Here is a 16,653-nt window from a genome sequence, read left to right as displayed (position 1 = left end):
TCAGGGTCAACCATCTCGGTCTGGAATGATCGATGGATCCCAACCACCATTTCTATGACTCCCATGTTCATGCCTGAAAATACTAATGTCGAGTTTGTCAGTGATCTGATTGATGTTGGTAATTGGACATGGAAAATGGAGTTACTTCGTGACCTGTTGATCCCTCCTGAAGCCGATGCAATCCTCAACGTTCCACTGTCTCTTTGCTCGGGCTCATGAAAAATCCGGCACATACACTGTCAAGTCGGTGTACCATTCTCTTATGAATCAAAAAGAGCGTTTGTCTCGAGATGAAGGGGCAAGTACCGGTACCTCCATTGATGAACAGCAGCTGTGCTGTGCTCTTTGGAAATTGAATGTTATCCAAAAGGTGAGGAAAAAAGAATATTATCGAAAAGGTGAGGGTCTTTTGTGGCGTGTTCTGAAAGGCATTTTACCTGACGAATGCACCTTGAGAAATCGGCATATCCAAAATCTGGGTCAATGAAGAGTTTGCGTGTCAATGGATGACGACCTGTATCATGCACTACTCCAATGTTCACATGCAAAAAAATTCTGGGTTGAAGCTCAATCGTCATTTGACTTTCGGCTGCCTCGGCTCCACCCAGACACTTGGTCTAAGTATATCATATGTGACAAACAATTCACAGAGCAACAACGGGCGATTATTGTCACTGTCATGTGGTTAATTTGGCACTCGCGGAACCGTATCAATCATGAATAGGAATCAATCAGCCCGGCTCACTCAGTGAGGCTTACAAAAGAAGCCCTTGCGCTTCTTGATGTTCCTCGGGAGCACCTGTCTATTCATTTGGACACAGGCACTGGTGGTGCGGGTGGAGTAGCCTGATCCATGTCCACTTTTTCGGGAGCATGGAGTAAACCCCTGTTGGGTGTTACAGTCTTAGGCCTTGTACAATAGAAGATGCTTAGAGGGGTGCTTAGAAAAATAAATTGAGATTTTCTGAAGCACCGGTGCCTATTTCTACAGGAGAGACGCTTAGTTAAGCATCTACCCTGTACAAATAAGCACCGGTGCTTAAGGAAAGTCTGGTTTATTTCTCTAAGCACTTCCCCTAAGCACCTCCTATTGTACAAGACCTTACAGGTCCTCTTATAGCCGAGACCATGGCGGTACGTGAAGGCGTGCGTTTCACAAATCTTAGAGGCTTCCAAAACGTGATCATCAAAACAGACTGTCTGGAGACAGAACTCTACGAAAATCGCCACAACTCCGTTTCGGTTGTGGCCCCGCTTCTTTCAGAAATTAGAGAGCTAGTTTGTAATTTTTCTACTTTGTTACTCAGCATGTAATCCGGCCAGCTAACTATCCAGCTCATCTTTATGCTAAGCATACTTACACATGGACTGTGACAGAAAGCTGTTGGAAGTTACTCCCAGCTTCCTGGTAAGCAGCCTATTGGCTGACTACCCGGAGAATGCCCTTATATAAATATAAAGCTCTGAAAGTTCTCTGCAAAAAAAAATGCATTTCGTTTATTTTGTATTACAGGTGTTATTATCATTTTCTCTATAAACTACTCCCTCTGTAAACAAATGTAAGAGGAAGTAGCTCATACTGAAAAAAAGTTAAACTTATGAAGAAAAAATACACCATTTTGGTAAAAAGGGACCACGACTTTTCTGTGAATATTGAACCACATAGCCAAACTGGGCGGCAATACGACCGTCCAAAACCAACCCCACTTCTGCAGAATTTTGTACAAATACTATATCATGGCACACAATATTCCCTTAATAAGAATAAAATAACAAAACACCGAAGCAATGATGAAATGATGAAATCCATGCGATTGCTTTGATCATAGGCACGGTGTAGAAAACAAACACAACGGGCATACATACCAACGAAAGAATTCATGCAGCTCACATCCAACTTGAGGTCTACCCAAAACTGAACATGTAATCTTCCCACAAAACCTGGATGCCGAAATCTAAATTATTGAAGATACCTTCGAACGCAGTCTGTTCTACAGTACTAATTATCAGCGAGCATCTAGGACTAGGAGCAAAGGCTGTCAAACTCCAAGAACATTACCGAGGCTGGAACTAAGCAACAATAAAGGGATGTCCTGATAGCATCCGAGCTAACGAACTTGCAGCGCCCCAGGCATCATAGAAGGCATCATGGGCAACAGAGCCACAAACATGACAGTTTAAACCAAATTGGGCCCTCTGGTAGAAGCCAGCAATTTATACAGTCTTCCTTGTACGGGGAAGCCAATAGTCTCTCGCAAGGAGAAGATAAGCACCTCATGGTCCTGAAAAAGAAGCAGCAGAATGTGTTACTCAGTCCTGAAACAATCGTTAGCATCGACTTTAAGAAACTTCAAAAAACAGAACGATAAAGACAAATAAATTGCAATGACAGTTGACAGAAGAGGCGTTGGCACATGGTACCTGACCTAGATAAAAGCCACACACTATGTGGATAGCAACTCGAAGTACTGGATACACCTAATAAGAACTATTGGTACAACATGGCATTATTGCAGAGACATTGGATGACTTTTTAGTTTCAAGACTAGGGATGCACAAAAGTTGCATCCAGTGGCAGAATCATGGAGGCACTCCTCCACTATATGCTGTTATCAGCATATCACAGCTTTGATCAATATGTGCACCTGATTCTCCACTTGTTAATAGTGCAGCACTGTCCACTATCGAACAACCTAGGGTAAATAAAAAGTATGGAAAGGCTGGTGCATTAAAACGCACTAGTTTCCAGTTACAAACCAAATTTTAGTCCCCGCCCATCTAAAATGATCAACTCTGAGAAAAGATTGTCCTACAGTCCACGAAGACTAGTGGTGCTAATATTAAGCACCTGGAAGAACTCTTCATAATAACACATAACTTTGGAGGTGGTGAGAAACTGTTTTTAGTTTGTCCAAAAACCTTGAATCACAGGAATTATGATTTTTGGAAATGCGCTACACACCGAAAACAGTGCACAGGTGCCAGTTGAAATGTTTGTGACAGAAATAGTATTGTACTCCCTCCGTTCACAAATATAAAATGTTTCGGTATGGACTACATACAGACTGAAATGAGTGAACAAACACACTAGAACGTGTCCATATACATCCCATTCAGGAAAAAGCTATAGAACATCTTATATTTCTGAACGGAGGGAGTAGCTGGAAGCATTTAGCAACCTAAACGAACAACCACTGGTGCTGATTTTATAAACACAAACTAGTGCAGATTATTGTTATGAACAATCTAAACTATGTGCGTGTAGTTTCGGACTTTGAATATCAATTGACACCAAAGATGACTACGATCAGAAAAATAGATGGAAATGCATAATTATTGTTTGTCCCAATCGGTCTGTGATAACTGAAAAGTTATGCAAGCAGCCAAGCACAATTTGCACACAAACTGCACTGCTAATTCATTTCTAATAAAACCACATGATTTTAATTAAAAAGAATGTTGTGCGAACCAGATGAAACAGTTGTTTAGATAGATCTAGTATCAATCAAATCTACAGTGGCCTTAAAAAAAGCAGTAGAAGACATCCAGCCAGAGACATAACCCTGACTTTAGGCAGATAACATAAGGGCCAGGATCCTATAGTTAAGCCAAAACAACTAGGACACCAAGTCACCAAATCAAAATCTACCCATTTGCACACTTGTTCAGAGTTTGAACATACTAAAACACATAGAAAGTAAATTGATGTTGCTGGATGCAAAAAAAATGGCAAAAGAGAAGCATAACTAACCTCGACCTGTTTACAGCATTTGGCCCCCGCGGCAGCCTGGGGGGTTTAAAGAACCTGGTTTTACACAGCCCATAGAGTCACCGGCACCTTGCCCCAAAACCTGGCCACTCATAACACCATCGTCTTCCATAGTTCTGGCCTGCTGTATTCCTGGGTTGCAGTACAACTGATCGTTGCATCTGAAATCGCAGGAATTCATGACCTGGGCACCACCGAGGAAGCTCCCCTGATCGACAAAATCGTTGCTTTTCACCGTCCGCTGGTAAGGGAAAGTGCCAATCTCCCCTTCGATCCTCCCTCTGATGTCAACAAGCAGGCAGCGGAGCCTGGCGACCTCGGCCTCGAGCGCGGAGTGACTCTGGAGCTTCTTGACGAGCTGCTGGTTGACGGCCTTGAGGTGAGCCACCTCCTCCTCGAGCAGCGCCGTGTGGGCCTTCTTCTTCTCGCGGTACTTCCTGACGGCCGCGCGGTTACCGGAGGGGCGCTGCTTCTTGGTGGCGCCGCCCTCCGGCAGCGACTCGGAGGTCTCGGCGGCGTCGTCGGAGGCAGAGAGGATCTTGGTGTGGACGTGCACGCAGGTGTGGGTGTGGTGCGCGAGGTCGTGGACTGGCGGGTTGCAGGTGTGGGTGTGCGTGCAGGCGAGGTGGTCGGCGTCGCTGTTGAGGATGTCGTCGAAGTAGCTCCCCATGGAACAGCTGGCCGGCGGGTCGTTGCCCATGGCCTCGCACAGGAACGTCTGCGGGTTGGAGAAGTCGATGTCCCCGTCGTCCATCGCTGGCCTAGCCGCAGGGGCCTTGCACCTGCTACGAAGACCTGCTAACAGAGCAGAGCAGAACAGAGCAGCCGCCTCAGATGCTCATTTCGGCACCGAAAATTCTGAGCTTTTTCTAAGAAAAACAAAATTCAGAGCAAATTGGTACTCCTAATTAACAAGCTGCTTCGCCTACAATTGCTCCTCGTCCGTTGACCGACTGGGGGTTGGGGGCGATGGACGCCGCGGCGGAAGCTAGCTAGACGGCGCGGGCGTCCGGGCCGCGCGCCGCCGGCGACCGGCCGATCCGATCTCGGCGGGGAAGGGGCGGGGAGGGGGGAAACGGAAGCGGAGAAAGAGGAGGGCTTACCGTCCGTGGAGTAGCCGCGTTCCGGGGCCGGCGGTCCGGCGGCGGGGGGAGGACTCTGGCCGGGGCGGACGCGGAGGAGAGGGAGGGGGAGAGAGGGAGGCGGCGGTGGCGGAGGGAATTTATCTGGTGAGGCGACGGGAGTGGGACGGGGTGCGGAATCTCAGCCACCTGCCCGACGGACGGTCGCCAATAATCAGAGACTCCGCTCGTAGGATCTGGGTCCCCTCCCCTGTCTGGATCGTGCGGGGAGATTGCTTCACTGCTCCCACGAATTTACCGCCTCGGCAAGATCAGGATTCAGGCATCTTTTTTTATCCCAAAAAGTTCTGGTCTATTATAAAAGTTCACCGAACATACAAAGTATGTCGAACATAATAAGAAATACATCAAAATTCTGGGACTACAGAACGAGCACCGCCGACGCCTCGTTGTCGCCGCTCCGCCGGCTTGACCTTCGTTAATGACAGCGGGGAAGTCATGAGCCGGCTTGACATTCGTTGATGACAGCGGGGAAGTCTCTATGCACTTGTCCCTAAAGACTAGCGCCCTTGGGCCACAATCATCGTCGTTTAAATCCTTGCATAGGTCTGAAGCACGTGACATCAAATGTCGTCATATGACAAGAAAATTTAACCTCACCGCCGCTAGGAGACGACATGAATCTATGTTAGAACTCCGTTGACTATGTCCAAACGGATGAACTCGAGGGGCATCAAAGCCGGAAAACAAACTCGAAGACGAAGCATCGCCATCCGTCTGATCGTCGCACCTGCGAGGCCTAAAAAACCATAACGTAAACCATTAGCTGGAGCGAAAACATCAGTGTGTTGCTCGGCAAACACCGAGGATCACGCTCAATAAGGGCAATTCCAACAAACCCTGTAAAAACCTTTTTCTATGGTTCATGGTGGTATAATTAACGAAAAGTTATCACACAACTACTTTTCTAAGTTTTATTTCCCTTATTTGTTTTCTATTTCGCATTAAAAGTCGTTAGGGTCCGCAAGTTAATGACACAATGTTGTGAGGTGTAGCGATGGCGGCGCGGCAGGGCAGTACAGACGGGTGCCCTGGTGGGGGGTGGTCAGTGCGGTGTGGCGGAGCTTTGGCGGCGTAGGGCGCGAGTCGGTGAACTATCAGGCGGTTTTGATGCCAAATTATATTGGAAGGGGTATCTTCTTGTATAGTTGCTTAAATAATTTTTGAAACTAAAATATCATTTCAAATTTCTTTGAAATAACTGTGTACTTCTTTTCATGGGATAACTGTGTACTCCTTGAGAGGTCCCTTGCTGTCAAGTGACTTGCGCCTGCATTCCGACGAGCTAATTTCATATAAAAAAAAGACAAGCTAGGAGCATCTACAGCCGGATATCTTAAATCTGACTAAAACACTCGGGCGGGTGGACCGGTCACTAACCAGTCACAAAAAACGACCCATCCAGACGCCTCAAACACCCTGGCTGCCAGCGCCCCTCATATCCAGCCGAAATATAGGGCGGATATTGGGGTGTGCCCGGGTGCATTCGGCACATCAGGCTGGCCCACTATCGCCCCCACGGCTATCCCACAAAATACCTCAGTTCGTCCCCTCTTCGAACCCTGGCTCACTCAATCTCCTCTCTCGCTCCGTCCCCTCCTCTCCCCTCTCCAATTTTGATCCAATCCGACGACATGTCGAGCTCCAGCAGCCACTCCAGCTCCGACCTCGATGTCGAGGAGGAGCTAGCCCTCTGCATTGCGTTGGAGCAGTCGAAGGTGGACACCAGGGCAGCTTCGAATATGCACCGTCGCCGCACCCGTGCCGGCGCAACGCGGAGTCCGGAGCTGGCCCCTCCAGGCCCCCGCGTAACTCCGTCAGGGTAGCGCAGTCCACTCTGCCCCCGCATTGTCCCCTTCCCACATCGGTGGGTGCTAGTGCCCGCTCCTCCGGCCTGCACGAGCACTTCGGAATTGGAGGCTCGTGCCGCCCGCCGCGAGAGGCAATGGGAAAGGGACAGAGCAGAGCAGTCCGTGTGCCGCCGTCGTGCGTTGTCGGCAGAGCTCGACAAGGACGAGCGGCTGTCCACTTGGGTCTACCGCCGGTTGCTGAGGGCGGCGAAGACGGACGCTCGCCGCCTATGGTGAAAGAACACGAAGGTGCTCTGGCTTGCCACTGAGCAGTCGAAGCACAAGGCGGCGGAGGCGGCTTGGGTGGCCAAGTTGAAGCGGCAACAGGATAGGTCCATCGCTGAATGAAGGGGTTGATTGTCCTCTCTGACTCCTCGGGCGACGGCGGCGACAACCACAGCTCCACCTTCTACAACGACGACCAAGATCCTACGCAAGCGGCGGACGCCTACAACTGTGCCGGCGACTTGAAGGGCGAAGGCCCAGTGAGAGAGTGGTGAAAACGCTCCTCCTCGGTTTATTATCGTTTTTTAGTTGTTTAAATTAAGAACTTGTCTAGCGATGAATTATAATGATGTTTTGCATGATGTACAGTGGGTCTATGTGCATTTGGTTGTCCCAGGCAGCAGCCAAACGGACGGACGCTACGGTGGCGACGGGAGCGGTCTGTAGCAGTGCAGCACTGGTTCAAAACGAGTCTATTCCACCTTTTCTTTTCGACCGTGCGCCGTCGTTGGCCCCACCCCACTGCCCAAGAAAGGATGGTGCGGCGAGCTCGGCCGGTACACCACAGGCGGTCGTGATCGGACAAACAAACAAGGCACGTCGCGGCGGCAGCAAGTAATCCACGGAAATGAAAGACGGTGGGTGTACTCGGGAGTTGCTACTCCTCCACCTCCTCCCCCTCCTGGTGTCGTCTCTTGTTTCAGGGACTAGTACTAGTATACTATGGTATGCCATGACGAGGAGATACATAACAATACGAAGAAGATTCCCTGGCTGGCCGCGAGGCCGCGACGCCGCTCTGCCCGCCCCAAAAGGCAGGCAAGCTGACGACGACGAAGCCGGACGCGCGCGCGGGCCCGTCGTCGTCGGAGGGCAAGGGGAGCCATCCGTCGCGCCGTCGCCGTCCCGGACAGGACAATGGTGCGGCTGTATTCTATGTACAGCTGCGCAGCTGTTCGCCTGCTCGCGGCCGCACCCGGCAACCGAGCGGCCAATAATACTACACGTACAGGATGATCGTACAAAGTTTTACAGGATGACAACGTGGCCTAATCTAATTGCTCCCCCTCTAATTTTCAGGGTGGGGCCGTCCCCCTTAATCATATTCCAACCAATCACAGTCAACGAGCCTGTAAATCCCCCGTACAACGCCCGTACTTCTAGCATTGCTCCCGAGCGGACGGACGCGTGGTGGACAGCGTGCCGGGCCACCAGTACTACTGCTGAGAGTACTACTCCCTTCGTTCCATAATATAGTTTTAAAAATATTTTTATATCTATATCTATACCTATATATATATATATATATATATATATATACTAATAAACCAGTTATTGCTTCTGGTCGTACGTCGTCGTTGTTTTGCAAGAAAGTTCCTCGGTTCACAGGAAATCAACCCGCCGTCCCTGTATTAGTGGCACCCAGAAAAAACGTTTCACGTTTACAAAAACAACCCTATAAGAATTTCAATTCAGTCCACAGTCCTTTCCTTCCTCTTATCCACTATGCGCCGGCGACTACGCCCATTCGGTCGTGCGCTGGCGCCCAATCCCCGTCGCCGGCGACCACAAGCAACGACCGTTGCACCTCTCCGCGCGCCACCCCGAGGCGCCGCGCCGCCATCCTCCGCAACCCCGACCTTCTCCTCGACCTCGCCTCTCCGTGCGAACAAACGGCGTCGCCGCCGGCGGCCACGACCACCGTGCTTGAACTGACGGGCGCCGACGGCACGGGGCTCATCTTCGAGGTGTTCGCCATGCTGGCCGACATATTCTCCGGCGGGGTCTCTCCATGGCAACGGCGGCGCTGCACCTGTGAGAAAGACAGAGGTAAGGGAAGATATAAAGGAGGAGAGGCAGGGAGAAGGAGAGGGCGCGAGGAGGTCCCGTCTCCCGCGTGGGGTGGGGGGGCGAGGTGCACGGCGGCTGCACTGCGTGCGGCCAGAGAGAGAGCCGGGAGGAATAAGCGAAGGAAGAGGTGGCGGGATCCTGCGGGGCTGGATTGGAGCCCCGGTGGTGCTACTGCTGCCGTTGGACGCCGGCCGAAGGGACAAGTCCCTAGGTAAGGAAACAACATGTGTTGCATCGGCACATTTGATGCAGAGTAGCTACTGTAAGTTCCTCTCCCTTCTCTAATAAGCATTGCGACCTCTCCCTTCTCTAATTGGTATTGAGATTCAATTGCTATTCGATGGAGAGCAGCCACAAAAAGTTCCTCAATTGATGCACAGCGGCCACCGAAAACAGATCTTGCTTTCAATCTCTAATTGATTCTCAGCTACAGAGTGGCATGTATCTATAGACTTGCTAATGTGATAGCTAATGCATGTGTATTAATTCATGAATTAGCAAAATATTTCCCGTGAGATGTGCTAATATATAAATTTGATGTTCACAGTGCCCTCCACTTTTTTTTTGTTATGCCTATAAGAGATGACTTTTTTTCAATTTTTAAATAGAAAAGCACAGTATGGTTGCTCTTATATACAGCTTATAAAAAGGAATTGCAAAATAAGAAGAGTGACCTGTTCTACTCAAAACAAAATTGCTGAAATTCACATGCATGGTGGCGCCATACAGCGAGCGCATGGTGGCAGAGTTCACAAGCTAGATCTTTGACTGGCGTTATGGCTTGTCCTGATGCAGAGAAGGACGGGGTTCAAGTTGTTGGGCCGGTGGCAGGGGCAGCATGATGTTTTCGTCAGGTAACAACCTAGGCATCGACTCAAGATTTAACTGAACCAATTCCTTTAATTCAGGCTCCAAATCGTTGTTATTTGATTCACCAATTGGTTGCTGGCAACAACTAATTGGACATATAATTGTTGATTTCTGTACAAACAATATCTTCAGTTGTTTTCAGATCTTCAATAAGGATCATCAAGCCCTCTGTTTTTTATATGAAGAATAGATATTGTAATTGTGCCTCCATTACGTCTAAAAGTCAGGTATCGGAAAACTGTCATTGGCATATCTCTGTCATGATGGAAGATTGGTTAGACAGAAAAAGGACCTCTGGTTATGTATGACATGATGCGAGGCACATATCTCTGAATGAAGCGCAACAAGAATTGACATCCTCTAATGCTAACTGTTGACCATTCTTCTCTGAAGTATCAGGTCAGTATCCCATGTGCCCCCTATTCATCTGTCATCGCTGCATAAAAATTTAATGCAGTTTTTAAGCCTATGTTTAAGGATAGCTAAATCTCTATGGACCAACCATATTATCTTTTTGAGATAATAAATCAACCTTCATCATGTACTTATGTTGTAACTTCTCCCATCTTTTGTGCTATTATCTAAAAGAGGTGTGGATTGGAATCAGTTTTTTTTGCTGCACCCCCATTCCGACGAGGTCACGCACACATACCACCGGGAATCCCACGAACCCTATGTTCGAGCGCGAGCGACGGCAATAGCATCTGCAAGTACTTGACCAACACGCTACCCGGGTGTGGTATCCACTATTGAGGCCAAGCAACCTAGCTCGGTCATCCTTAAGTGTGCTTGTGTCCACCACCTGATGAAGAACGGGAGAAGATTGCTGACTTTGTGCCTAATGATGGTTGCCTGAACTTCGTAGAGCAAATTGACGAGGTGTTGATTGCTGAGTTTGGTCTTAAGAGGCACGTCGTGGGAGATATCCCTTATGGCAGGTTCAAAGTTGTGATGGTATCTGGTGTCTCCCAGCGAGATTTGTTCCTTCTCTTAACAGTTACTATTAAGGTATAACAGTGATGTGCTACTCTGCTGGTCCTTTAGATGTCAAAAAGATTATGTGTTGTGCTAGCTAGCGACTTTTATCTCCCCATGGATGCAGATTTCAGAATATGTTTAGTTACGACGTACCACAAAGCTGATCTTTTTAACATTTGATTGTCGTGCTTAATACCACAGTTAGGTAGTTTGACTTTTAGACACTGGTCTTTTTAATATCAGACTTAAACAACTACAGTTCTAAATAGCAGTAGTTCTTCTGAATTTCTACCTATTTATTTCACTATTGTGGTTTCAAAATCCAATAGCCTTGCTGTTAGTTAATGCTCTATTTATATTGTTTGCCAACAGAACAAATTTATGTTTCCAGCAAAAAAGTTGGCCGGCCCCAGCAAAAAAAAAAGAACAGTTCCAGCAAAAAAAGATTGTCGCCGTGGTCACAGGCACTAAATGGTTCCACTGTACATCTCTGTAGTTATTTGGTTGAAGGTGCGCATTAGTGGTTAGCTGTGATAATACAAATAGTAAACATGTTATACCAGGTAGCAGAACTTCACGAAAATTTGCTGAAGGAGCTGCATCATCCTTGATCAAATATTATTTTTATTATTCCTTGTTGGTTTTAGACAATAACATTAGAGAATCTAAATCCTTTTACCGCGCATCAGTACATGTAATAGAGCAACTCTTGGTGCAACTAGCTGCAGCAAAGACCAACTTGACTTGATGGTATTTTTGATCTGTTCACCTACCCTCCCTCGCTCAATTTTCTTGGGCAAAAACACCCGCCCCACGAAGCCATCTCCGTGTCGCATACCTATTTCCACAACCAACTAAGCTAGCCCAGTGTTTTTTGTGGAAAAGATGGTTGTTCCTTCTATTAAATAGTCCCACCTCGCCCCTTTACACCCAATCCTCTTAATTTCCTTATGCCTTTGAATTTCCTAGGTGTCAACAAGCAGTCTTCGGAATCATCAATAAGCCAACAGCGAGAAATAAGTTTAAGAATTGAGTTCCCTTAACAGGGAAATAAGGAAGGGAAGAAACAAATAGGGAACAATCAGATGAAGCATCAAGAAAAATGGATTGAACAATCAGATGAAGCATCCAGCTCGAGGAGAAGCATGGTCTGCAAGGAGACCAATCATCTTGAGGTGGTTCTTTCAGCTACTGCATGTTCCATTACGGAGAAGGGTACTTAGTCGATCTTAGGAGCCAGACTCTGCTCTTCTTGCAGGGAGAATTTCAACAAATGGTACTATTACTCTCCCAACAATTCTTTTATCACTACAAAATGTGTAGGAACTTTATTTTTCCCTGAGATACTGTAATTGAGGAACCGAGAGCCGCGACGGAACATTGTATTTTGCACTACATCCTGTATTTGCTTTGTGGGAAGCTGGCTTGAGGACAAATATGTCAGCTCCATTTTCGCTGTGAGTGATTCTTCATATGACGGTAGTGTTGCTTGTGTTCATAATCAGTCTCTATGTAATGTTTCGGCAGAGAGAGTTGTAACGCCTCGGTCTTCTTGCCGAGTTGCAGAATGCTGTTGTTCACTCTGCAATAGGATGGATGAACATGGTTTTCTTTATTTTACAGCGTATGTGTTGTGGTCGGATACATGATTGCAACAAGATTCCCAACTAGAAGAGGAGTCACCCAGAAGAGTTTTGCAAGTTATCATCACTTGCAAGCCTCCAACTTGATCCATGATTTATATGATCAGCAGAAAACATTGTACAATTTAAAATTGTCAAAGCCCATGTATTCTGTGATGCCCAATAGAAATAGCATTGATTATTTGGTATGAAGATGCTTGGACAGCCATGTTTAGCCCAAAATCAAATAATCAAGATGACTGCTAAAATAATTTCATTTAAGTTTTCTACATACAATTCTAACTGATTAGTATTTTTTTTTCTCCCGTTGCAACGCACGGGCATATGTGCTAGTTATGAGACAGAGGGAATAGTACACAGCTCCCACGGCCGGCGCTTGTGCAGTTTTATTTTTAAACGGAACACGCGTTTCATTCCTCTTCCATGTCATTGCTGTGCAGGCCGCCGGCTACAGAGTTCAGTGCAAATTCTTCTGGGAATTGCCCCAGCCAAGTTTTTTTGTTTTGTTTTCAGGAACAGACCCAGCCAAGTAACACACGCATCAGACTTCAGACCAGGGCTGGCCCATAGTCTGGGCAAAAGGGGCCCAACTACAAATTACTTTCAATCTATTTATCTTCAATCTATTTATCTTTCAGCCAAGTAGCCAGGATTCGAACTGGGGACCTCCTGGTTGATCCTCGATGCGCTAACCACCCTAGTGACTACAACTTATGTGCTCAATAGAAACTTCTTTCCTCTTTTTTTTCTTACACCTTTTTATTGTTTTCTCTTTCTTTTCTTTTTTATTTGGAATGTTTTTGTTCGGTTTTTTCTTAATGCTCATAGAATGAACCTTTTATTGCAAATTGATGAGATTTTTTCAAAATCATTGAACTTTTTTCAAAATCGATGCCTTTTTTTCAAATTGAACGAACTTCTTCAAAATTGAATGATTTTTCTTAAAATTTGATGAACTTTTCTCAAATTAGATGTACTTTTTTTTAAAACCGATGAACTTTTCTCAAATTCGATGTACTTTTTTTCAAGTCGAGGAATTTTTTTTTCAGATTTGATGAACTTTTTTTCAGATTTAGTGAACTTTTTTTTTCAAAATCGATGAAGTTTGTCAAATCCGATTGTTTTTAACGGTCGATGAACTTTTTTCAAAAATGGATGAACTTTCTTTAAAGAGATGAGCTTTTTAAAGACGTCACTGCGGTCAACTAAACTGATCAACGTTGTTAACTAAATCTATCAAGCGAGTTTTTTTTTGTCGAGCGTTGGAATAAAGCGATGGAAGGAAGGATCGATCGAGCGCCACTGTGATCGAATGAAAGGGCGATAGAATGAATGGGCCGTCCAAGTGCAAAGCAGTGGACTGTGAATCCACCATGCGCGGGTTCAATTCACATCGTTCGCCCCTTGAGCTGCACGTGAGCGCTACCTGGAAAAAGTGGCGCATAAGGCGCCAACGAAGAAGACTCAGTACAATGAGGGCGCCCCTATTTCCCTCTTTCTGCGAGAGTGAGGGAATGCTCGCTGAAGGAGAGAGCAAATTGGGCCGGCCCAGGCGCGAGAGAGGCCACATCCTCATTTTCTTCTTCTTGTTTAACTTTTCTAATTGCATTTTTGCTTTATTTTTGTCCTTGTTTATACTTTAAAATATTATTTGAAACATGTTGAAAAAGTATTTGAAAAATATTGAATAAATATTTTAAAATGTTGAACAAGTATTTGAAAAATGTTGAACAAGTATTTCAAAAAATGTTGATCATGTATATAAAAATGTTAATCAAGCATTCAAAATAAAAATGTTGAACGAGTATTTGAAAAATGTTGAACATGTATTTGAAAATTTTGCATAGGTATTAAAAAGTTTGAACAAGTGTTTGAAAAATGTTGAGTAAGTATTAGAAAAATGTTGAATGAGTGTATGAAACATGTTGAATATGTATCATAAATGTTGAACAGGTACTTAAAAAATGTGGAACCAGTATCTGAAAATGGTAAATAAGTATTACAAAATGTTGAACATGTATTTGAAAAATGTTGACTAAGTATTAAAAAATGATGAACGACTATTTGAAAAATGTTGAACAAGTATTTGAGAATGTTGAATAAGTATTAAAGATTTTGAACAAGTATTTGAAAATTGTTGAGTAAGTATTAAAAAAATGTTGAACGAGTATTTGGAAAATGTTGAACAAGTATTTGAAAATGTTTAATGTGTGTCATAAGTGTTGAATGAGTATCTGAAAAATGTTCAACAAGTATTTGAAAATGTTGAATAAGTATTAAAAAATTTCGAACAAGTATTTGGAAAATATTGACTAAGTATTTTTTTACCATGATTAATTATTAAAAATGTTGAATGAGTATTTGAAATTTATTGAACAAATATTTGAAAATGTTGAAAAAATATTAAAAATGTTGAGTAAGAATTTTAAAATATTGAACGAGTATTTTAAAAAGTTGATCAAGTATTTAAAGTTTTTATAAATACGTATTAAATTGTTGAATAATTATTTGAAAATGTTGAATAAGCGTTCGAACAATGTTGAACATGTATACAAAAAAGGTTGATCACTTATTAAAAAATGTTTTTGATATATACGAAAATGTAGAGTGAAAATAGAGGGGAAAAAATCAGAGAATAAGAAAAAGAAAACAAAAAACATGGAAAAACATAGAGGAAATAGTGGAAACCCAGCTCGATTCGAGTTAAGTTGGTCCGACCTACTAGTTTTGCACCAACGTGATTCTAGCCCAGCGGCAAGCAGCTAGTGCAATCAACCGGTAGACCAAGGTTCGAATCTCACCAGCGCGAGAGTAACCTCTTGTCTCGATTAATGCGAGAATAGATGCCGCGGTACAATGAACACCAAAAATAATAGAAATTACATCTAGATTCGTAGAGCAGCGAGCCGAAGGCGCCGCCCCGTCATCATCGCCCCTCCCTCACGGAGCCCCACACCACTTTACCGAACCCAACTTGCAAGTCACATTTCCTATGCCATAGAAGTTTTTATGAATAAGGTTGCCTAGAAAACACTGTTAAATAATTTGTTAGTGTCTATATGATTTAGAAATATTTATCATGTTATTCAATAATATTAGAAGATATATGTGTTTGTGTGTAGAATATATAATTTATGCAATACTAGAAAATTAATTCCAAATAGTTTTTAATAAGAAAGAGATTGTTTGGTACATCACACAATTTAAATCTTACAAAATAAAAAATTTCAATGATATACATTACAATAATTGTACAACAATGAATAATATAGCTATTATTTGAAAATAGTGTTACGTGGATAAGTAATACAAAAGGTATATTAATTTTTTAATATGTTACACTTAATTTAAAATAAGTATAAAAGTTTAGTATGAAAAACAATTAATTTTTTTGATTATTTATTAAGAAAACAAAGAGAGTTCTTATAAAATCCACCATAAAATCGAAAAGAAGCATACAATAATTAGACCCGACTCCTTTAATGATGCCTTTATCCGCTATTATGATATATAAATTCTATGTAAGTGAAATCGTATAAGCGATTTTTTTTGTATTTTCTTAGACTTAGACCAATACTTATAGGACTTGCCTCTGCTGATATTAGTCATGCGACAAGAACTCTGTGGGAAGAGAACATATATCAATTCCAAACAACCCTTTCACAACGTTTGGCTTCGACTCTACCCCGACGGTGATGACCCTGTGTACCAGGTGTACCGAGAGTGACTTGACGACACCGTGTACGAGTACCATGCGGAGGACATTCTGCACACCATTTCCATGGTGGGCACCTACACCTGTTCCTCCAAGGGAGGGGTTGCTTCTACTCCTGACCAGGCTATCCAGTTCACTACACTCGGGGCTCTCACCGATTTGCGATACAACGAGATTCAGATGCAAACGCACCCAAATTTCCATTTCTACCGGTCCCTGTTTGCACAAACAGGGCAAGCCGGCTTTCCATACATTGATCCGGAGTGTGACCGTTCAGCCAACCACATGTCTCGTTATGTAACGGTCGGGTACTTATTGATCCACAACTTGACTCAGGAGTTAAGATGCACTCGAGACGCACTCACTGCCGCTCGAGCTGCACTTACTCCTACTTCTTCTATTACACCTCTCGTCCCTCCAGTTACCCCACCCCACCTACCTAGATATATCCAGACCCTCCTAGGCGAACTCGGATGTCTCGACCTTAACCCCTCACGAGTCTCCAGCCGAGTGGGCTTCTCTTCTTGCTACTCCAACTGCTTGTATGCTGAGGAGCCGTCCTTCCCCATACTATGAGGGAGAGCCACCCCGTTAGCGTCGTCGTGTTTCC

General features: G+C 44.6%; 2 protein-coding genes across 3 annotated transcripts; one reads left to right on the top strand and one right to left on the bottom strand.

The window, feature by feature from the left end:
• Positions 1 to 1,789: 1,789 nt before the first annotated feature.
• On the bottom strand, positions 1,790 to 5,111 carry LOC123149628 (basic leucine zipper 19). Of its 2 annotated transcripts, none has more exons than XM_044569321.1 (3): positions 4,873 to 5,111; positions 3,752 to 4,564; positions 1,790 to 2,282 (listed from the first exon to the last, which is right to left on the bottom strand). In XM_044569321.1, the coding sequence occupies exon 2, from the start codon at positions 4,521 to 4,523 to the stop codon at positions 3,762 to 3,764; it is 762 nt and encodes a 253-aa protein (XP_044425256.1). In that variant the 5' UTR covers positions 4,524 to 4,564; positions 4,873 to 5,111; the 3' UTR covers positions 1,790 to 2,282; positions 3,752 to 3,761. The 2 variants fall into 2 exon arrangements, with proteins under 2 accessions (XP_044425256.1, XP_044425257.1); XM_044569322.1 differs by having other exon boundaries at positions 3,752 to 4,567; positions 4,873 to 5,087.
• Positions 5,112 to 7,105: 1,994 nt separating this feature from the next.
• LOC123153843 (uncharacterized) lies at positions 7,106 to 12,167 on the top strand. Its single transcript, XM_044572767.1, has 6 exons — positions 7,106 to 7,246; positions 7,356 to 7,425; positions 8,463 to 9,048; positions 9,633 to 9,691; positions 9,850 to 10,715; positions 11,655 to 12,167. The coding sequence occupies exons 1-5, from the start codon at positions 7,106 to 7,108 to the stop codon at positions 9,858 to 9,860; spliced, it is 867 nt and encodes a 288-aa protein (XP_044428702.1). The 3' UTR covers positions 9,861 to 10,715; positions 11,655 to 12,167.
• Positions 12,168 to 16,653: the final 4,486 nt, after the last annotated feature.

Source organism: Triticum aestivum, chromosome 7A (genome assembly GCF_018294505.1).
Source record: "Triticum aestivum cultivar Chinese Spring chromosome 7A, IWGSC CS RefSeq v2.1, whole genome shotgun sequence".
Lineage (NCBI taxonomy): Eukaryota > Viridiplantae > Streptophyta > Magnoliopsida > Poales > Poaceae > Triticum > Triticum aestivum.
This window is presented reverse-complemented; position numbering and strand designations above follow the sequence as displayed.